At 36.9% G+C, this 23,103-nt stretch overlaps 2 protein-coding genes across 3 annotated transcripts in view; one reads left to right on the top strand and one right to left on the bottom strand.

Annotated features, from left to right (window-relative positions):
- Positions 1-16,449, bottom strand: part of neur (E3 ubiquitin-protein ligase neur) — a 346,086-nt gene extending 329,637 nt beyond the window's left edge. Inside the window, exon 1 of the mRNA XM_068356693.1 lies at positions 16,313-16,449. Coding sequence (XP_068212794.1) covers positions 16,313-16,346 — 34 coding nt within the window. The 5' untranslated portion in view covers positions 16,347-16,449. The remainder of the gene's footprint in view (positions 1-16,312) is intronic.
- Positions 16,450-16,663: 214 nt separating this feature from the next.
- The window catches only part of LOC137625819 (ankyrin repeat and SOCS box protein 13-like), an 83,070-nt gene continuing 76,630 nt past the window's right edge, over positions 16,664-23,103 (top strand). The window contains exon 1 of one of the 2 annotated variants that reach the window (XM_068356696.1): positions 16,664-17,028. In XM_068356696.1, coding sequence (XP_068212797.1) covers positions 16,983-17,028 — 46 coding nt within the window. In that variant the 5' untranslated portion in view covers positions 16,664-16,982. The remainder of the gene's footprint in view (positions 17,029-23,103) is intronic. The other variant, XM_068356695.1, reaches the window with a different exon arrangement.

Genomic DNA, 23,103 nt, shown 5'->3' with positions numbered 1-23,103 from the left:
TATATATATATATATATATATATATATATATATATATATATATATAAAGAAAATCCATAGTCTTACATCCTTTCCCTAGCTGAAGAAGACTTGTACCCATAGAAAAAGGAACCAAAACAACGGCCACAGAGGGTCCTTATACGGGAGCCATTAGCCTTTTATGGACGAGACAAGAATGGCGCAGAAGATATATATAAAACAACCAACGACCTTTAAGGATTTTAGGAGACGCTTTAAGACAGGATGCCACTTGAAGTCCTTAAGAGACAGGACCTTCGAAAGTCCTTTTGTGAAATTTCGAAAATAAAGTCTTGTTTTTCAGAACTTCAACATCACAATTATTGATAGAAATCCTTCCTTCAATTGTTCACTATTTATCTAATAAATTATAGCTCACATAAATATCAATAAGAAAGACAAGTAGATTATTATTATTATTTATTATTATTATTATTATTATCATCATTATTTGCTAAGCTATAACCTTAGTTGGAAAAGCAGGATGTTATAAGCCCAAAGGCTCCAATAAGGAAAATAGCCCAATGAGGAAAGGAAAGAAGGAAAACTACCGGACAAGTTTAAGAACACTATTAACATTAAAATAAACATTTCATATATAAACTATAAAAACTTGAAAATAACAAGAGGAAGAGATACAAGATAAAACAGTGTGCCAGAGTGTACCCTCAAGCAAGAGATCTCTAACCCAAGACAGTGGAAGGCCATGGCAGAGGCTATGTCACAACCCAAGATGAACAGTATATACATACATAGAGAAATGTTTAGGAATTGCAAATATCACTGTTCCCGACTCTTAATTATCGCTAATATTACTCTTCGCTCTCTTCATTTTCTATTGCTTTCCATTTTTATAAATGTGAAAATAATTCCGCTTATTTTTGGCCATTTAACTCCTCCGTAAATCTAAAAGTAAACGTTTTATTATGCAGATAAAAAAACAAACGTTTATACTCATTTTTGCAATTGGTTATTGTATGAAAATAGTATCGTTTTAATGTCAAATTTTCAAAAAAATTATCTTTTAGAATACTGTAAATAAATGCTGGAAATAAAACTATGGAGGAAAGTGGGAAATTCTAAATAGAATGCGCCCCTTCTAGCATTTGGTATCTATTCATCAAAATGATCTTTCTAAAGTTTTGGATTTATTTATCAAAATGATCTTTCTAAAGTTTGGGATTTATTCATCAAATTGATCTTGTTACGCCAGAGCAAATAAAATTACACTCAAATGAACGGTAATATAACATAAACATGTGTACACTAGACATAATAAGAAAAGCTATATAATCGTGGGATCACCATCATCATCATCTCCTCCTACGCTTATTGACGCAAAGGGCCTCGGTTAGATTTCGCCAGTCGTCTTTATCTTGATCCCGTGTGGCCAAGACAATGGAAATCGCAAATGGTAATAAATATATAAATTTTGGTCATTTCCTTGCATATTATTCTTCAAAGTAGAAAAAAAATATTAAGCAAAAATACAAGTTCAAATAGCATGTCAAAAATTAAGATGATTTAATTACAAAAACACTAAAACACAACACAAGCAACTGATTACCACCCTCTGTTAATTGCAGACCACGAAATGAGAAAAACAATTCAAATAAGTAAGTTTAAACTTATAATATCTGTCTTAATTCTTAAAGAATAAGACAAGAGCTCTTACACGATCGAGTCACATCACTATTGGTAATAGATAACCTACCATCTCTGTTGAGAGAGAGAGAGAGAGAGAGAGGAGAGAGAGAGAGAGAGAGAGAGAGAGAGAGAGAGAGAGAGAGAGAGAGAGACAGAGGAGAGAGAGAGAGAGAGAGAGAGAGAGAGAGAGAGAGAGAGAGAGGGAGGGTACATATAATCTATACATATTCATATTTAAAGAGAACACGTCTTTTAAAATCTCTCTCTCTCTCTCTCTCTCTCCTCGTCTCTCTCTCTCTCTCTCATCTCTCTCTCTCTCTCACAGAATATATATATATATATATATATAATATATATACAATGTATGTGTTGTAAATACCACATGTGTGGTACTAAATGCATTTATACAGAGTACCCATTACACCTCAAGTAAAATAAAAACATCTAGCACTATGCATTTATAGTGAAGAATATCTTCAACCCCGGCCATCGGGATGGAACATTGACCTCGTACAAATTAGTTAACTATGCAAACACTGAACAATTACTACTATGATATTTTCGTCGTTTGTCTGTAGAAAAGAAACCTAAAATGTCCCTAACACCATGGCACGCTGTGGTCCAAATGTACTGTGAAAAATATGTGTTCCGCTCAGAAAGAAAGCGTTAACAATAATAAGCAGTCTACCCAAGATTTATCAATCCACAGAAAACGAGCCTAGTTTTCTATTGTCCACTTAGTAAAAGTCTAAGGAGCATCCACGCCTATTTTCAACATTTCGTGTTGTATCAACAAATTGTATTTTACGACCATAATTATTCGTGTCGATGCAATAAAGATCGTTAACCAATGGAACAAGCAGAAAATTCCTTTCAAGACTGACTATATTATTGACTGTGGAAAAACTCATTTATGGATGGTTAATATATACAACAGTGATTGCTACATTCCCGATAAAAACGGAAATATTCTTTATAAACAAATAAAACTAAACATCAAAATTATTTCTTAATTTATAAAACCGCAAAACTGCAAAACTCTAAATTCAGTCTTTACAGTGCAATATTAAAAACAAAAAACCATGGATACGAACAAGACTTTTTAAGGTGACTATTATAACCATTATCACTTGCAAATCACGATTTTATCCGAAACGCCTCTAATAAGCATAGCTCACTAAATTACAAAACATCTTATGGTCTAATAAAATGTAAGAAAAAAAAATCAATGTTTTCTGATCTCGTCTTGAATCATCTTAACAGGTCAAATGGGGTGACTTGGGTTCAATCACTTAAAACCGTTGTTTAAAGGATTTCACCAAATACGAGAAATCTCGTCAACCGTTGCTTAACAGATAAAAAAGACAAGATACGATAAATGAAAATTTCATCATCAATAAAAACAGATAACAGAAAGGCAAACAATAAAAGAGCACATTATTTCATACAGGGTCAACTAACAAAAAATAAATAAAAAACCACACACACAACAGACAAACCATAAAGAAAACTTGGCATCGGCAAGAAAAGAGCCAACAGCTATTGCAGCATTATTCGCTTTCAAATCGAGGCACAGTGCCAACATCTTCACCCAGACTGAGGTGCCACAACTTACAACTTCAAAATCTAACCAAGGGACTCGGACTATTCTTACTGGGTCACCGCAACGTACTTATGAACGAACTAACATGTGACGATTTTGGAGGCTAATGAAAATAATGTTTTTCGGAGTTGAACCTGACTAAAGGGATATTACCATACAATCTATAAAACACATTGAGGAGAGAGAGAGAGAGAGAGAGAGAGAGAGAGAGAGAGAGAGAGAGAGAGAGAGAGAGAGAGAGAGAGAGAGAGATCTAAAAACCATACCTCCTCAAGTCTTTCCATTATTCATCACGCGAGTTGGGCTTTTTGTTGTTACTTAAGTAGCAAGTCCACCGAAAACAACCCCAAACGTGCTTTTAGATGCCCTCCTGTCACAATACATGATAAACCTAACAGAGAGAGAGAGAGAGAGAGAGAGAGAGAGAGAGAGAGAGAGAGAGAGAGAGGTTGCAAAAATGGCAGATAAATAGTAGCTTAGTCTACCACGCTAATAATGCATTAACTTTGTCGTTTTTGTAAATGGATAAATAAAAATATCACGAAAATATTCTTTATATATCTGACCACTTCCTCTACCACTCCTGGCTCCATAACAAACAAGTCAAAGAACAATATTAATGGCATTATACAATCTACAGTAGAATTATCACCACCTTATCAAACACCCCAGCAATGTTCACTATTACTCTGCATAAACTTGTATATTATTGGTACTAAGGCCTTTCCATGCCAAAATGCTTTCACACGATGTATGTAACCCTTTCAATGCCTTCCTACTACAACTTTTAATATCTGAATTATACTCTTTTAAAGGTTTAAAGGCCGCTCAAGAATGACAGGGCAATGGAAATTGCCATTGTATTAGCAAGCAGGATAATGCCCTAGAGGCTGACCATATTACATATGATCAGCACCCATGCACCCTTTCCACCTAAGCAAGGTCCAAGGAGGCCCAGACAATGACTGCTGATGACTTAATAGATAGGCCTATAGGCTCCTCCAAACCCGCTATCCTTAGCTCAAAAGGACAGTGAGGTTGCAGCGAGCAAAGGAACTAACGGGTTTGTGGGACTCGAATCCCAGTCTGGCGTTCACCAGGCAAGGACGCTACCAACAAGCCAAATTAACCCCATTTCCAACCTTCGACATTTTTGGCCACTTCTATATACTGTGTCTATATTTCTTGCCATACTAATTCTATATAGATTTCATATACTAGGCAAACATTACATTTCAACAGCCCCTACCTCTTTCTTTCATTCGCATTCAATACATACACCATTAGAGGAGTTTACTAAAAATATCCCTTCTTACGGTTTTTACCATTCATAGCTTTCGTAAAATATTCACGTCTCGCAATATTTTCCATAAACTTTCCTACCTTCCTTAGTTCTGCTGCTCGCTCGCATCATATTTCTTATCAAATACTTGTTGATTCAGCCGTTTCCATTATTCAACTTTACACATTAACATTCAACACTATCTGCGGGTTTTCCTTTAACCTTACTCTTGCTCACATTTACTTTCAAACAATTTCTTTGGTGAAACATTTCAAAATTCTTGTCCAAGTTTTTAAAGGTTATCTTCACTGTCCCTTACCAGCGCAGTAACATCTGCAAATAATCAACAATTCCACATCCGTGTCAAAAAATAATTTTCTTTTGTCAAAACTTTGCCTTTACATCCAAAGTCCTTCTCGGACATTGGCCATGAAACACCATAGTCTTGGCTCCACTTTCACAATAAATTCAGTCACTCAAATCTCTACTCATTTTATAACATACATTTAACTTTATTATACTTTTCTCATTTGTAGCGAAGAATTTATTTAAACCATACAATCTTAGCATAATTTTCATTGTCTCTATAATCATATTTCGTAATCTATGGCAAATAAATCCATCATTGAATCTTATGTAACAGTGTACATGCGCAAACGTGATTTTCAAAATGTTGTGCGACGATCCCAGACTCGCAATCATGATTTTCTAAACGCCCCAACATCACTTCTTGAGAAAAAAATAAGCTTTGACTTTTTCTACCAAGGGTAAACTAGGAGATGAATGGCACATACATCTCTTTTCCATTACCTAAATCCACACTACCCTTTTCCCTATCAGTCATGTTACCTGTCATACTTTCTCAACCTATCTCACCATATACTTTCCCTGGTATACATAAATAAGACACATTTTCCGCATATTATTATTATCACTTGCTAAGCTACAACCCTAGTTGGAAAAGCAGAATGATACAAGCCCAACGGCTCCAAGGAAAATAGCCCAATAGAGGAAAGGAAATAGGGAAACTACAAAAAAAAAACCGCATTCACCTTTCAATTTCGTGAATAACCAATCTAATTATCATATTTTACCTATAGGCTATACATTCTCGTTATTATCTAGTTGAACTTATAACGGGCTACAAACCGGCGCTGTCCTTATTAGCAGAACACCACAGGACTCGCAAAGCTTGCTTACCAGAATGCACGTAATATCACATGAGGTTGGGCCTAAGATCAATAGAAGACAGACAGAGATTATGAGAACAGTCGGCTTAAAATTGTTATCTACTACAATTTTTCACGCATAATCACATTTACATAATGTAAAGCGCATATATATTCTAGTTTTCTTATCAAGCTGAAAGTAGTAAACGACAGTAAAATCTTATTTCAGCACACAAAGGCAGTCGTAAATTATATTTCCCTATCATATGTTGACTCTTTATCAGTGGTTTTATAATTTGAGAATTCTAGTCCCGACCATCAAAATAACCCTTTAAACACCACTTTCAATAATATTCTTTACATATTTTATACTCGGAAGGACTTCTCTCTAAACAACGAAATTAATTATCATGTAGAATATCATTAAAACCGATAGCTTTTACCAACTTCGATAACAAAGACAGAAAAGACAATATACAATCCAGTCGGACCTTGAGTAGAATGACAGGATTAGAAACGAAACTATAAGAGATATTACTCATGTGCTATAATGTGGATGAGATCATGAGGGGGGGGGGGGTAGATGGAGACGGTTTGGGAATGCTCTCCGTACTCCCCAAGAGACTAGTTCACCAAACGTTCAGCTGGGCTCCACAAGGCACTAGAAGAGTTGGAAGCCCCAGGCCTACATGGTTAAGGACTATGAAGCGCGAAGTAGATGATGAATGGAGAAGTACTGAATTAAAAGCTCAAGATAGAGACGACTGGCGAAATCTAACAGAGGCTCTTTGCGTCAATAGGCGTAGTAGATGATGATGATTCCAAACAATGAACCCGTGCGTCCCTCTCATGGACGATTGGTACACGCGTTTGTCTCTGATGAAGAGACCCCTCGTTTCTCATTAACCCCCCGTTACTAAAAGCAGGCTACACCCAAAATTCCAATCAGGAGAAGAAACTATTCGTCCCCAAGCACAACGTACCCGAAACACTGCAGGGATGTGGTCGAAGCATCATGGTGCAGAAGCATGGATTTTCTTCTTTGGTGTTTCAGTTAAAATTTTTTTTTTTTTAAAGAAATTTATTGTACCGAAGAGTTTGGACGAAAAAAAAATGGCTTCACCATTACGGTACAATAAATTTCGTCTCCAAAACATAAAGGTTTTCAGCAATTACGAGGATATCATTATTATTATTAACTAAGCCACAATCACAGTTGGAAAAGCAGGATGCTGTAACCCCAAGGGCTCCAACAGGGAAAAATAGACCAATGAGGAATGGAAACAAGGAAATAAATAAACTACAAGAATATTTTTCTTTTAGCAGTTTATTGTATCCAAAGTTTGGACAATAATAATAGAACTTGGCTCCACCATTGCAAAAGAATTTTTTTTTTTCGATTCCCAATCATACCGGTTTTCCTCAATTAAGAGGCTGATATTATTATTGATGTTACTAGCGAAACTACAACCATAGTTTCAGGGAAAATTTGTCCAGCGAGAAAAGGAGATAAGGAAATAGATAAACTACAAGAGAAGCAATGAATAGTTAAAACAAAATATTTTAAGAACAATAACAACATTAAAATAGATCTTTTATATATACTATAAGAACCCACAAATGTTCACTGGACCTTTATGTCGACAGCGTTGGTTTTTCTCAGTGGTTATCCAAGCAAGAACTGGCTAAACTCAAAGTTGGTTAAATTAGTTCATGGGAGTAACTGCAGAATATCGAACATAATACTGTTACAACTTCTATTATCATCATGAAATCTACCACGACAACCTTCTATATGAGCCAGCTCTTACCATTAACTAAATATGACACACATCTTTCATCGACTGTATTTCAAATTCTGACTCTTGGGTTAACATCGTAAACCCAAGAGATATGTTGCATTTAAAAAATATATAAAATACTTCTCTGACGAAGATATTTTGCTTTTATACTTATAACCATTACCCAGTAACACATGAATATATGCAATAATTACGCCGTCGCCGTAAGTTCACATTCCCATAAAGGCTGTATAAAACCAATACCAAAAAGAATAATTTAAGACATCAAAGTATTCGCTTATTTGCATATTCTATTTTCAATGCATAATCGACTACGCAAAACTTGAGCTCAACCTTGAAAGAACCCAAGGAGCTGTTCCACTGGATGATGAGATAGAAATTTCATCTTAGTAAATGCCACCGGAATACATTGATCATAATGGATGAGAAGTTCTCTATATCTAACTTAATATTAGGAAAATAATAAAAAGAATGCAATGGAAAAATAAACGCCTGAAGTTTCATGTTTTCTATGAGCCGAGTTCAAAATGATGCCAACAGAAACGAGATGGAAAATAACGATTATAAAAGGAACAAAATCTACCTTAAGGCTGTCATGATAAGAAACAGAAATAAAAATACATATTTTTTTGTTTAAATGCCGAGGTCTGGTAGTTCCTCCATACATAAAAGCATCCCTCGGTAAAATAAGTTATATTTTTCATCTCCAAGGATAAAAATGTAAATTATTCACTTTAGCAGATGTTGTATGATTAATTAAAGTACAAAATGTTGTAAATTTTTGTAGAAATACCTAAGATACTCTGAACTCTTAGATCCAGGAAGAGACACGAAATTAATTATCATAATTAAAGTCATAAATTTTTTTTTCTAAGGTACAGTTTCTACTCATTTGTATCAACGTGTATATCAACCGGTGATAATGGTGGTGAAGGGTTGTGTGTGTTATTGAGTCGAGTGCACAATACGACAAACTACACTGAAAGGCACTTCTGTACTTTCTCAAGATTTATAGTGATACAAGTTTTTCAAAATTTAAAAGTAAAAAAAAAAAATTAAAAAAAAGGTAAAGCATGGCATTTTAATAATTTCAAAATGAGCTGTTAATTCAATTTAAGTACCGTAGTTTACCCTTTAAATTTATATACCCACAACTCAATAGTGTCCCTATTAAAAAAACGAAGTATTTGCGGAATATAGGTCAAGATATAAAAGAACGATGTCTAATCATATCTAATGCTAATTCTTTAACTAATAAAAATATAGGTCTTATCATATCTAATCAAGTACGGTATTATCGCAATTCTATGAAAGTTTTCAGACCAGAGTAATTCAATCTAGCCTGTTATAGACATAATTACTGGCAATTTCAATAGACAATATCTATAAAAAAAAAATATATATATATCGTTTTTAGTTTCCCTACACAAATATCCACAAATCATTCACTACTAAACTGCCCTTTAATTTTCATCCTATACAAATATCTAAATCCAATCCTGAAATTCATCTAATTCCCAGTTCTGTTACAATTTTCATTCACTAACGAAACAAGATGATCAAATCATACCCTTAACGAATCACCTTATATACACAATTATGATATGCTAAATTAAAAGCATCGAATGATAAACTAAAATCCAGAAAGGCTACATTATTAAATTGCCCTTTAATTTTCTGCCTATACTAATATCTAAATCAATCCTGAAATCTATCTAATACCCAGTTCTGCTACATGCACTAATAAAATAAGATGAACAAATTCTACACTTGCATAATCACCTTGCATACTCAACCACAACACAACAAATTAAAAGCATTGCATGACTCAACCCTCAACATTTTGCTCCTCAATGTTGTATATTCAATAAAAAGCTCCACTCATATCACCTCTAGGTTGACTTGCAATATGTTCCTCATATTACAACAAAATACTCATGTCATTCAGTATCAGTTTTCATTAAGTCTTCAAGATGTTCTGAAATTCTGCAAATCATACGACTGTCTCTAGTTGAAAAAATCAGCCTACTCATATTACAGGATTAAAGATCACTCATAAAATGGCAGAGGCAAGGAACAAGATAATGCCCTAGAGACTGACCATATACACAAATAATCAGGCCCATCTCCATCAAGCTAGGACCAGGGAGCGCCAGGCAATGGCTGCTGATGACTTGGCGAAGTAGATCTAAAGCCCCCCCCCCCCCACACACCTAGATTACAAGGATGGTGAGGTTGCAGATGCTACTACAAACTATCTAGCTTGAGCAGATCTAGAACTCTCTGAATATTTATTCAAACATAATTAATCCTATTTAGTTGCCTAACTTTCCAGATCCATTTGGTTTCATGCTAGTTTGAGAAAATAAAACGGATACTTCCTATCATCTCATATGTATGAATGTGTACACACTGAAAATATAGTGAGTACTGTTTACTAAATATCCTAACTAAATCTGCTATTTCAAAATACACTAAAACTGCATTCATATCTTGCATATCCTACATATTCTAAAAAATCAAATATTCCACACAACCCTTTGCAAGCAATAGAATCTTGAAAATAAATCAAGACATTTATTTAAATTTCTAGCCGGAAAAACACTACAGACATTCACATTTACTTAAAATAGTTATGTTGAAACTATGTATGTGCAGACTAATGAATTACAAAAATTCCATAAAATAAACTGCTAAAAATAAAAACTAATTATCTGTCATTATCACTTACAGTGTTTGTTTATCAATATAACACTTAAAATATAAGCTATTTTCAGAAGATAAGATCAGGAACATAGCCAAGACCAATATTTTCTTAACATGTTCCAAAATCCTTCTTCACTTTGACCTTATTATATAAAAGACAGTATTTTTCTGAAACCCTATTAACTGATCACCCTCTTTCACATTAATTAATCCAATCAATTTTATAGTCTAGCTAAATGTCAAGAAACATTTGATGTCTTTGTTCAACATATACCAAGAGTATCATCTTATAGTAGAGTAAAGTACACTTTTTTTCAGTATGGATAAGTGTCCCAGTGAGCCAATGACAAAAATTTATCATCTTTTCACCTCTTACAAGTGAATAAAACTGTTCAACTCTAATCATTCTAGACCATGATCTGCATACCAATTGTTCTCAGAAATTATTTTAAAAAGAAAATTATTCCGTTGGTCCACTACTGTAAATCAAAGGAAAAATTCTTTCAACTACAGTAGAACCTCGGTTTACGAACGACTCCGCTTACGAATTTTTCGGTTTACGAAGGGACTTTCTCTGAAAAATTCGTCTCGGTTAACGAATATTGTATCGGTTAACGAATTTAAATTTCCCTCCCACGCGCCGTTTTTTGTGGAAAAGTGTTAACGCCGCGCTTCCCGATCGCATTTTTCATGGAAATAACTTAACGACAGTATCTCACAATGGAGTCACGTGACTCCTCCCACGCATACCTACCACCCCCTAAACCCCTTTATTACCCCCTTCACTCGTTCATTATCTCAGTATCCGCCGTCTCGATAGCATACATACTTAGTGAATTCGTGGATGATTTCTTTGTGATTTTTACACTTGGTTTGTGATTTGTTTTATTTTCACTCATTTGTGATTACAGTACTGTACTGTATTATTGTGATAGAAAATGGCTCCTATGATGTCGAAGAAGGAAAGCAGTAAGAAGAAGCTGATGATAACGATCGAGATGAAGAAGGAGATCATCGAGAAGCATGACCAAGGCATGCGTGTGAAAGACATTGCTAGTTTTTTCAATCGCTCGCAGTCGACGATATGCACAATATTAAAGAAAAAAGAAGAAATAAAGGCCGCTAAAGTAGCTAAAGGTGTATCGTCGTTATCAAAACAACGGCCACCTATTCTTGATGACGTAGAAAATTTATTAATGGTGTGGTTAAATGAGAAGCAGCTCGCAGGAGATTCAGTAAATGAGAACATGATTTGCGAGAAGGCAAGAACCATTTACGAGGAGGGAGGCACTGCACAATCACTGTCTTCGAGTGAGATAAAAGATTTTTTAAAGAAGTGGGAAGACGTGAAAAGTTTTCTTGAGGAAAATGTCCCGAATAAGGCTGAAACAGACCGTGCAATAAATTTATTAGTCGATAATGGGGTGGGTCACTTCTATAAAATTTTAAAGAACAGACAAAAGCAGGTGTCCCTTGAAAAATATCTTGTGAAGGGGGAGAAAAGAACTGTGAAAGACAATGACCAAGAGTCTCGCAAACGCAAAACCAGTGATAGTGAAGGCCATTCTCGCAAGAGAACTCCAGTCAACGTTCCTGAAGTTCTCATGGAGGGAGATTCTCCCTCCAAGCAGTAACCCCCTCCTCCTCCTTCCCCTCCTCTCGTCTCCATCAAGCCAGCAGCGACACTCCTCTAAGGTAAAGTTCAGGTTTACTGTGCATGCATATCCATATTTTCATCATTAAATGACTGCAATATTTTAATAATTTTGTGTAGAGTACAGTAGAGTACTGTATGTGTAAGGAAAAATTTGTGAAAATTGGTTTTTGTAGATGGGTTGAACTAATTATTTCGATTTTATAACATTCTTATGGGGAAATTCGTTTCGCGATACGAATTTTTCGGTCTAAGAGTTCGCATTAGGAACGAATTAAATTCGTAAACCGAGGTTCTACTGTATTTGAATTAAACTTAATTAACTATCATACACGTACAGGACTTTTTCTTCTCCAATATCTAATGAACTGAGAAAAGAGTTTAATACAAATTACTCATTGATTTACTGCTCAAGGCCCTTCTTCATTTGAAATAAAACTCACAACACAAGGGGAATGGATAGGGTGTTTTATTGTGTTTGAGCTACTTGAAGTTTTTATTCTAGTTTATCCTCTAACCCAACATGTGCAAAAATTGTGAATTACCCTTACCATTGTTATTCTGGTGAAAGGCCTTACTATGTTAATCACTCTCAGAGTGGCTAACCTCATTTCATTTTACAATTAGTGTACGCTATCATTACTTTTATCCTTCTCAATTATTACACTATGGTCCTACATCACAATAGTCTCTTCAGAGTATAAAAATCTATTTAAATTCTTGGATACTTACAGTCATATAATACTGAATATAAACAGTTTCTATCCAATACTGCCTCTCTAAAAAAGAATTCCACCCATAACGAGAAATAAATGTTTAAAAGTGACTTGACTAATAAGGCATAAATTATTAAACATGTAAAAATATCCAATACACAATCCCCTGGATAAGAAAAGTTTATACATAACTAGATGAATGTTACAGTCACTTTTTGAAATTTGTTCTGACAAATGTACAATAACTGGGCGGATTGGCTTAAAGTTTATAGAATCTTGAAGATCTAAATAATTATTTCATATAAATGAAAAAAAAAAATTACAAAATATTAGATCCGGAAAGAACAAATGTAATTGAATGTAAAAACCATGCCATGACAAATATCGTATGACAATATGGTAACATCACAGTTTCAACCAAGAGAAGAAATATCATTTTTTTTTTTACTTGCTAACAAATATTTATACCCTGAATAATATGAAAAACATTATAAAATATATCACAAACTAATGATTACCGAAGTATTTGCCGATGAATAATTTTATTCACAGAGATATATTATAAAATCTATCAAAAACTAACGATTACTGAAGTATTTGTCGATGATTAATGTTATTCACAGAGATATTTTTTAAGTTCCAAAAAAGATCTGAAAAGTGTTATGTGATGGGATCATGTTCGGATTGTCTTTTTCTTGCAATGCAATGTGGGGGTGAAAACCAAACTATTTTTCTTATATATACTGTATATATAGAAAAGTCACAGAATGGATATGATGCTGAATCCCAATAATCTCTTTAGATTTCTGTTTCTCCCATCAACTATAATTTTGGAATTAAAACACAATGTACAATTCATTCCATAAAATTGGCTTTAGTAGAGTGTGAAGAAATGTTTAATGTGAACTTCCTATTTGTGCTCTGTTGACTGGTTTTCTTTCGATAAATTTTGATAAATTTATTGAATTGGAGCATGGGTTGTTAACTTTATGCTGGCTAGCATATTTAAGTAATTATTTTTAACTATGCAGTGCGAACCAGTACATTTTACGGTAGATAATGTGAATATTTTGTGCTTCCTAATGAAGTGAACAAATACAAACCACATGAAGGTAAATCAGCATGTACAACTTATTAATCTGGATGAGGCAAGATAATCAGTATAGACAAGTCCATAGGTGGTTTATTGAAGGTTATATATATATATATATATATATATATATATATATATATATATATATATATATATATATATATATATAAATGTTTTGGGAGATTTGCAGTATAAAGTGACATTATGGATGGAAAGTGGAGGTCACAAGTGTTACAAAATTATCGTAATTTATTCAATTTTGGTAATTAATTTTATTCATAACATCCCGTTCACTATATAACTCTTCCTGTTCATCTGAAAAGTCTAAACTATCTCTGAAATAATGGCCAAATCATGAACAACTTGCCAGATCCATATGAGCCTGCTAAAATTGTTTAATTGTGAGAAAAGCGAGGCATGGCAGAGCACAGACCAATTGAAGGAAGCTATAAAAATCATAGGTAATGATATGATACTTTAATTTCATGCCAAAGACATGAACTATATATTTTTCAACTGGTTATCATATTTTATGCATTTCTAACTTTTTGTTGGTTCAAACCAATATTTTTTTGGTGTTTCCATATCCAAATACTCCCATTTCTCACTCTGGTCCCTGATTTATTGTTGTTCTCAAAGATGGTCTTGTATCTCTAAAATTACTCTTTGCGACAGATACGAAGGTTCAAAACACACTGCATACATTACATTTCAAATTGTCATCTTTAAATCCTGCATACGTCCCTGATTGAAACTGTAAATTCAAGTAAAGTCCTTATAAGTTCTGAAATTTTTACTTGAAACTTCATAATGTTACACAAGACTGGAATGTGTGAATTTAAGTCAAAACACTACATAAATAACAACGTACTATTAGCACAAGCATTCGTGTTACTAAGTCCTTAACAATATAACAATGTTGGCGTAATTAGGAGCTACCCTTTCAATTTGTGAGTATTTACACATAAAACTTGACAATGATTCACTTACTTTTGTAATCTATGTTAATGGAGGTGAAATAATCTTAAATAATAAGATTGAGCATTCAGAAGTAAGAAGTTTCTTATTCTTTTGTAGAATTACTTATTATTTTAAGTTTCAGATTCTTGATCTTAATACAAAGCTTTCGAAGTTATCTATTTTCATAATTTCCGTATTACAAGTCCATCACCCCTCCGGTAGTAAACAAATCAACAGTACCCAAAGTGCTACTGTCCTCAGTGGGTTGTGTCCCCAGTGGGCACCTACCCACAGAGGATAAACATGTTATATATTATATTTTTTTTATTACCAATGAACATTAAATACAACAAAAATAATAATAATAATAATAATAATAATAATCATTATTATTATAATGTAATATTCCTGTAGATATAAAAAACTCAAAACAGTTAACCGAGCAGTATCACAGATTTTTCCATAAATCTAGAATTTTCATTTTCTATATCTACTTGACATCGAAATAACAAACGTCATCGATACGATTTCAAATTGCGAAACGACTAACTGCTTGGTCTACGTTAACCTGGCGTTCCAGCAACAAGTCTTCCATAGAGTTTCCAAAATTAAGAACAATGCAGGTAAGAAAGACTATCATGAATATATTGGGTTGCATACGCGGCTAAATTGTCATGCAATGCAATATCAATGTACCTGTAATTAAAGCTAAAAATACTTCAACTCTTTTTGATGGTCTATAATATAATATAATATACTGTAATCACATGTTGTATTATTATTAATACACTGAGGCTAAACATGTTATATAGGGAATATGCAGGGGTGACCAACACAATAGCTAGCCTGCCAAGCCAAGCTGTGGCTTCACACCTCTGGCCCTGGGGAGTGAGCCATGTGTCAGCTAAGCTAATTGCACTTAGGAATATGCAGGGGTGGAGATACTGGGGTGTGCTCTTAGTGGCCCAGCTCAGGTTTGGTGGAAACAATGTTTGGATATCAATAATCCCTTTAGAAAGATGATGACAATCAGTGACTATCTACAAATGGCTACATTGCCTGAAAGGGACATAGCAGGGGAGACCCCATTCACTAACTGAACATAGCCTGGTGGGGGCATTTTCCCTATATAACATGTTTAGCCTCAGCGGGTAGGACCCACTGAGGACATGCTGCCCGCTGAGGACAGTAGCACTTCGGACCCTTATCAAACAAATAGATACTTTATGACAATCTTTGCCATGACAGTTATGTAATTCCTAAATGAACCCTAGCTCTTAACTGGTTATCCGTTATAATACATTTCCAGTGGTAACCTCCAAGTCTCTAAGTTTTAAAACATTTACCAAATCTTAAAATTGGAAATTTGCGGTTTCCACAACCCAGAAGATTAGACCGGGGTGTATTTTTAGTAGATTACAATTTGTTGGTATGACTAAGCAAGCACAAGACCAAATACGCAATAGCACCGTAAGCATTTCCAATCAAACATGAATAATATCTTACATAGATAACGTTGTGGATATTCAAGTTAATGTGATAATCTGGCCAATGGATGCAAAAGGCTCAAAGAAATGATATCGTTAGCCTACTCCCAAGTTACTAATAATTTATTATGGACTACCGATTATTGCATACATTTGTAACACAATATATACTGACCTGATTGACAGAAGGCACTGCCTGACTGTCCCATATCCCAGTTGGGACTTTATGTCGAGTGAAATAACGATATTAGAAGCACAAAGATAACCTGCCAAAAGACACCGATGGCGTTTCGTTTATCTATAGAGTTGAATTTCAGACATTAGTCTCCATATTTTGAGTAAAGATAAAAACCTTATTACACGATTATACCAGAGAAATAGTACAATAAAACTCCAATTTATTATATATCCTATTGTATTCTATTATAAGATATCATAAGATATGCTACTTTAGAAATAATACTATTTATAGGTGATGAGAACGATGTTTGGCACGAGCCTCAGAATTCTCAACTTGTATCTCTCTTACAAGAGTAAACAAAGATCAGCTGGCATGTCTCTGACACAGAGTCCGAATCATAGCAAAAGTTGGAGTTCGTTTGGCGTCGAACATTGCGTCACATTGCAAAGTTATTTTACATTTATTCGATGAAGATGCCAATAGTACAGTCACTGCACACTTTTCGTCCTCGTTTGCGAGCATACGCTTTTAGTGACAAGTACTTCAGAATCTAAGTACTGCACTGTACCCCAGATCTGCATTGACCAACAGCAAGAAAAGCTAGCCAAGCTTTGAATACTTGAATTGTTTAAGTGATATACAGGCTAAACCTAGGTGTAACAAGATGATGGAAGCAGCAGCCGGGCCAGTGTTGGAAATTGATTATTCAAGTACGTATATAAGCCTAGAGGCTTAGTGGAGTAAACTTTTCTTTCACTATACAGTACAGTATTGTTTACTGTACTGTATATTCTTTGTCAGGTCCTGTATTCGTATAGTGTTCCCAGCAAGACGCCCTATGTTATTTTCACACTTAATGGTAAATGATGTTCGATAGTTCGCATTACGTATTCAAGTTGTTTAAACCACATATCACCTTAAATAATAACATAAATGCTGTTTTTAATCCTCTGTCAGAGATTATGTAGTTGGTTGGGACAAGCATAAACTTTCTTATTAATTGTCAAATTAATTTTCTGTAAGGGGAAAATGGAGTCTATGTATACCAGCGGCCAGTTCCTCCCATGTGGATTAAAAATGGACATCAACTAACCTAAACTTTCCCCCCTAACCTAACCAAAACTTTCCCCCCTAACCTAACCTAAACTTTCCCCCCTAACCTAAACTTTCCCCCCTAACCTAAACTTTCCCCCCTAACCTAAACTTTCCCCCCTAACCTAAACTTTCCCCCCTAACCTAAACTTTCCCCCATAACCTAACCTACAAGCCCTGTCCTTACCTACTTACTTAACGGGAGGGGGGACCCCCCTACACTGCCGTATTCTAAGTTAGCCATAATAATACAAGTGGCCGCTATCATACATACACCCTGGGTAAATGTTTATCTTTGTGAGAAATGTGGTTCAGTATTGTGAACCTAGTCTTGCGATTTACAAAATATTATAATTTAGTGTTGCCATACGGAAGTGAAGCTGGTTGGGAAGTAAACACAGGGTTACGACGTACCTCTTTGGGTAAATGCCAGTAGGGGAGGTCACAGCCCCCGCTCCAGGTAGGTAAGGATATGGCTCCTAGGTTAGGTTAGGTGGGGAACATATGGGTAAATATATGATAATTTAATTTCTAGTCAAATACATGAACCATATATTTTTCCCACTCACAATCTTTGTTTTATAAATTTCTGACCGTCATTATTGAGACAAATCACTCGTTTACAGTTTTTGGACTCCTTATATAAAGACAATTATGGGGGACCCCAGTGGGAAACCAGGGTTGTTTGAGAGGGGAAATGGCAAAAACGATTTTTTTGCAACAACAATAATAATGGTCCGAAATGCAAAATAAGCACAAGATAACCATTTGGAAAAATATTTATGGCTGATGTAGGCCTAAGTGGCCGAAAATTAAGATTATCATAATCACTTAATGTCTTTTTAATGGTGTTTGTTCCATCATGGTTCGCTATGCCTTTAAAATTAACTTTTAAATATTTAACTTAGCCGGTGAATATATAATAGCTGCTACTCAGCGGCTCGACAGAAAACACACTCAAAAACTCGCGAGCGATCGCTATGAAGGTTGCGGGTGTGACCACCAGCGCCAACTATCGACCAGATACCACTCTCGCATGTAAACAAACCCTTCAATTCTTCTCTGTCGACCTTGACGACAAGACGTATCATTACTCGCTGTAGAACCTGGAGTTTTCTCAACATATTTGGTGAAGTACTTCATTTTGGTTTGAGCTTTCGCAGTACAGGTGTTTTATCTTCAACTTAAATCTTGAACTCGTTTTTGGATAGATTTAATTTTTGATGACTTTGGATTGTTTTTTGGACTTTCCTTGACTTTTAAATGGCCGACCCTTCCCTTAGTACGGAAGTGTGTTTAGGCTTTTAGCAATTATCTTATCACGTTATAAATTAATTATAGATTTTCCTCTATATATTTTATATCTCACCCGCCTTTATTAGGCCTCTTCGATTAGCTTTCCATTTATAATAAACATCAAGATAAATTTTTAATGATTTGTTTATATGCGACCTTTCCTGAGAGTAGGCGGTCCTAACTTGGAAACCGAAGTTAAACAACGTTGAGCCCTTTCAATCGTAAATAACTTTTACAGAGCTAATGATTTAAAACTTAGTAAATGAATATTTTTTAGTAGATATTTTATGAAAGATTTTCTTTGAATAGTCTTCGTACTGTTTCAAAGATGAACTAACGTTTAGTTTATTTATGCTACGCAGTTTGCGCTCTATCGTTACGATAGAGAGAGAGAGTATCACGGTTTCACTTTGCAGAAAGAGTAAATCGATTCTGACGTTTTGTTCATTCTTCTTTCAAAGCTTAAATGTTTTAAATTCTATTTTAAAGGAACTTTTTAATTGAAAAACCTTTCAGTTTTTTCCTTTGGTCAAATAACCCGTTTTTTTGACGAAACGTAAGTGGGCTCTTCTCTTCGGTGCGAAATCAAGAGAGAGAGAGAGAGAGAGATAGAGACGGAGGGAGAGAGAGAGAGAGATAGAGACGGAGGGAGAGAGAGGAGAGAGAACGTTCCGATCTTTATCTCGTCCCAAGCGAGTAACGTTGTTCTCGAGTTACTCTCGTCCCTAGTCTCTGTACGGGGAGAAAGGATAAAACGTTTTTAGTTTTTTATTCTCGTCCCAAGGCACTGTACGGTGAGAGATTGAAGACGTAGTTTTGAATGAACTAGTGTTTAGTCTCTTCCCCAGCCACTGATCTTTTTATCTTAAAATATGTTTACTGTTTTTTTTGCTGGTATTAATGTGCTTACATTATACGACTGATTTCACAATTATAACCTTTTGATGAGGGTAGAATTGCGTGCTTCAGGTAGAAATCAGTTTTATTCATACCTAATGAATTGTTAAAAAATTCGATTTCAGTGAAATAAGTGCAAAACAGAAAATCGTAGTGATAAAGTGATATTGCGCAAAGTGTTATCAGTGTTGCGACCGAGGGTTCGTCTGTTCGTGCCTGTCGTTCGCCTAGTCCGGGACCTCTTGCAAGCTCCCAAGCCCAGGGGAGAAGTAATGTCGTACGACTTATGGGTTCGAGAGGCCTTGATCAGCGAACAGACGTTCCCTCTATGGTATCAGGCGTATCTCACCAAGATCACCCCTACCATAAGGCGAGAGAGACGATTTTCTCCTCGTCATCCGAAGGCTTTTCGCATAAGAAACCGTGGAACAAGGTTTCGAGGCCCTTTAAGCGAAAGTCAGTCCTTTCAGGACAGGTCCAGCGTCCTGGTTTTAACTATTAGGACAGCTCTGACCCTATGCAGTCATCGGAAGACTGCTCGCCGCCTAAACAAAAGCGTAACACAGACTCCGAGTCTTTTTGTAGGCAAGGTTTTGCAGTCACAGACGTTACCCTCGTCTCTTACCGCAACCATTCCCGTTGATCCTAAATGGGTTGTACGGCAAGACATGCAGAATAAGCTTGCCTCCCTTATGGAAGACTATTCTGCCGATAAGTCCGTTGAGCCTAGCCGTTTATCTCATCGAGATCCTGGCCTTCAGCCACCCAAATGTTCCTTTGTGCGTCCTGTTGACGTTGGCGTAGCCAAGTCATGTCTGTCAGGTTGTTTAGAACCACACTCGATGCGGTCTCGTGTGGATTTTCAGCCGCATTTGGACGTTACGCCACTTGCTGATGCTCCTGTTGACGTTCAGGACGTTCGCCAACCATCGGAGTTGACTTGTTTTGACGCTGAGCGTCAACCTCCGCATTCTAGAGTTGTTTTGACTGCTCAGACTAGGCGGTCAAAGCAGTCTCGAGTGGACGCTGTGCGTCCTCACGCACCTGTTGTTGTTGACAGTTCACAGACTGTCAAGCAGTTACATGACGTTGCGTCCTGGTCCGCTACTAATGCACCAGTGCGTGTGGACTCTGCTTGTAAAGCATTGCCACCACGGTAGGTCTCTCCCTTGCTTGAGACTCGGCTATTGTCGGACAAGGTTCCTTCAGATGAGGAAGTTGCTGTTCCCCCTCCTACTGATATTCCCTTGAGGACTCTGTGAGACGGAGAGGAGCCTAAAGCTGCTTAGCCCTCTATGGACTTTAAATAGATCATACTGATTTTTAAGGATCTTTGTCCGGATCTTTTTGTAACTGCTGCTCCTCGTTCGCCTAAACGTCAGAGTTTACACTAGGCCTAGCTACTTCGAAGCCGTTGTTTTATAAGCTAGTGCTCTCTCGCTTTTCTAAGAGAGCTTTACGTTTGCTAGGCGACTGGTTTATCACCAGGAGGAGTTTGGAGGAGACAGCCTTTGCTTTCCCTACTTTTAAGCTGGCTTATAGAGCGAGAGTCTGATATGACACGAGAGAAGTTCTCGGCTTGGGAGTTCCTGCCTCTGCCCAGATAGACTTCTCAAACCTCATAGACTCTCCCTGGCGCCTGGCCATGAGACGCTCCAAGATTTTATGGTCGACTTCAGAGCTATTTTCGAGCGTTTGAAGTTTTGCTGTACAATTATGTCATGCATAAACAAGGCTTTCAGGGATGGCTCCTATGATCTGACAGCCACGTTCTCTGCAGGAACAAGTCCCTCAGGGATGGCTCCAATGATCTGGCAGCCATGTTCACTGCAGGAGTACGTAAGAGGCAAGTGCGCTCAATGTGTTCATTGTCAAGACAAACTTCACGATGAAGTCTACCAGGCTGTCTTGACAGCATTTATGGAAGGCGACTGGATGGTCTCTCTCGACATTCAGGAGGCATACTTCCACATTCCTATACACCCGGATTCCCAACCGTTTCTGAGGTTTGTTTACAGGAATGTGGGGTACCAGTTTCGAGCCCTTACTTGGACGACTGGCTTCTCAGAGCATCGTCCAGTCTTCGCTGTCTGCAGGATCTACATTGGACGTTGAGTCTGGCCAGGGAGTTGGGACTTTTGGTCAACCTAAAAGTCCCAACTGATCCCATCCCAGATTATTCTATATTTGGGGATGGAGATTCGCAGTCCAGTTTTTTTCGGGCTTTTCCGTCTGCCACCGAATAGAACAAGCCCTGCTCGAAGTCCAACTAATGCTGAAAAGAAAACGTTTGTTCAGTCAGAGATTGGAACAGTCTCGTAGGGACTCTCTCATCCCTGGAGCAGTTTGTCTCACTAGGGAGACTACACTTTCTGCCTCTCCGGTTCCATCTAGCCTCTCACTGGAACTAGGACAAGACGTTAGAGACGGTATCATTCCCAGTCTCCGAACCAGTAAAGGCATGCCTGAAATGGTGGGACGGCAATATCAGTCTGAGAGAGGGACTATCCCTAGCAGTCAAGAACCCAAACCACGCGTCGGATTTGAGTTGGAGTGCGACCCTGGACGGTCGGGAATGCTCGGGTCTGTGGACCTCAAGTCAGAAGAGCATGCACATCAACGGCAAGGAGCTATTAGCAGTCCACTTGGCCTTGATGATATTCGAAAGCTTCTTCGAAACTAAGTGGTAGAGGTCAACTCAGACAACACCACAACTTTGGCGTACATCTCCAAGCAAGGAGGCACACACTCCTTCACGCTGCTCGAGATCGCAAGGGACCTTCTCTTATGGTCAAGAAATCGAGGCATCTCCCTGTTGACGAGATTCATCCAGGGGGACTTGAACGTCTTGGCAGACTGTCTCAGTCGGAGGGGTCAGGTGATACACACGGAATGGACCCTCCACAAGGACGTGGGCAAGAGTCTTTGGGCTACTTGGGGTCAACCCACCATAGACCTCTTTGCCTCCTCGTTGACCAAAAGGTTACCAATCTATTGCTCTCCAATCCTAGATACAGAAGCAATCCACATAAACGCGTTTCTACTGGATTGGTCTCTTCTGGACTTATATGCATTCCCACCATTCAAGATAGTCAACAAGGTACTGCAGAAGTTCGCCTCTCACGAAGGGACAAGGTTGACGTTGGTTGCTACCCTCTGGCCCGCGAGAGATTGGTTCACCGAGGTACTTCAATGGCTGGTAGACTTTCCAAGAAGTCTTCCTCTAAGGGTAGATCTGTTACGTCAGCCCCACGTAAAGAATATCCATCAAAGCCTCCCCGCTCTTCGTCTGACTTCCTTCAGACTATATCGAAAGACTCTCAAGAGCTCGAGCCTTTTCGAAGGAGGCAGCCAGTGCGATTGCAAGAGCGAGGAGAGCTTCTACCATTAGAGTATACCAGTCGAAGTGGGAAGTCTTTTGAGACTGGTGCAAGTCAGCATCTGTGTCCTCGTCCAGTACCTCTGTAGCCCAAATCGCAGATTTTCTTTTACATCTGAGA

The sequence above is a fragment of the Palaemon carinicauda genome, chromosome 33, assembly GCF_036898095.1.
Source record: "Palaemon carinicauda isolate YSFRI2023 chromosome 33, ASM3689809v2, whole genome shotgun sequence".
Lineage (NCBI taxonomy): Eukaryota > Metazoa > Arthropoda > Malacostraca > Decapoda > Palaemonidae > Palaemon > Palaemon carinicauda.
Note: the sequence above shows the minus strand (reverse complement) of the source record. Positions and strands in the feature narration are given on the sequence as shown.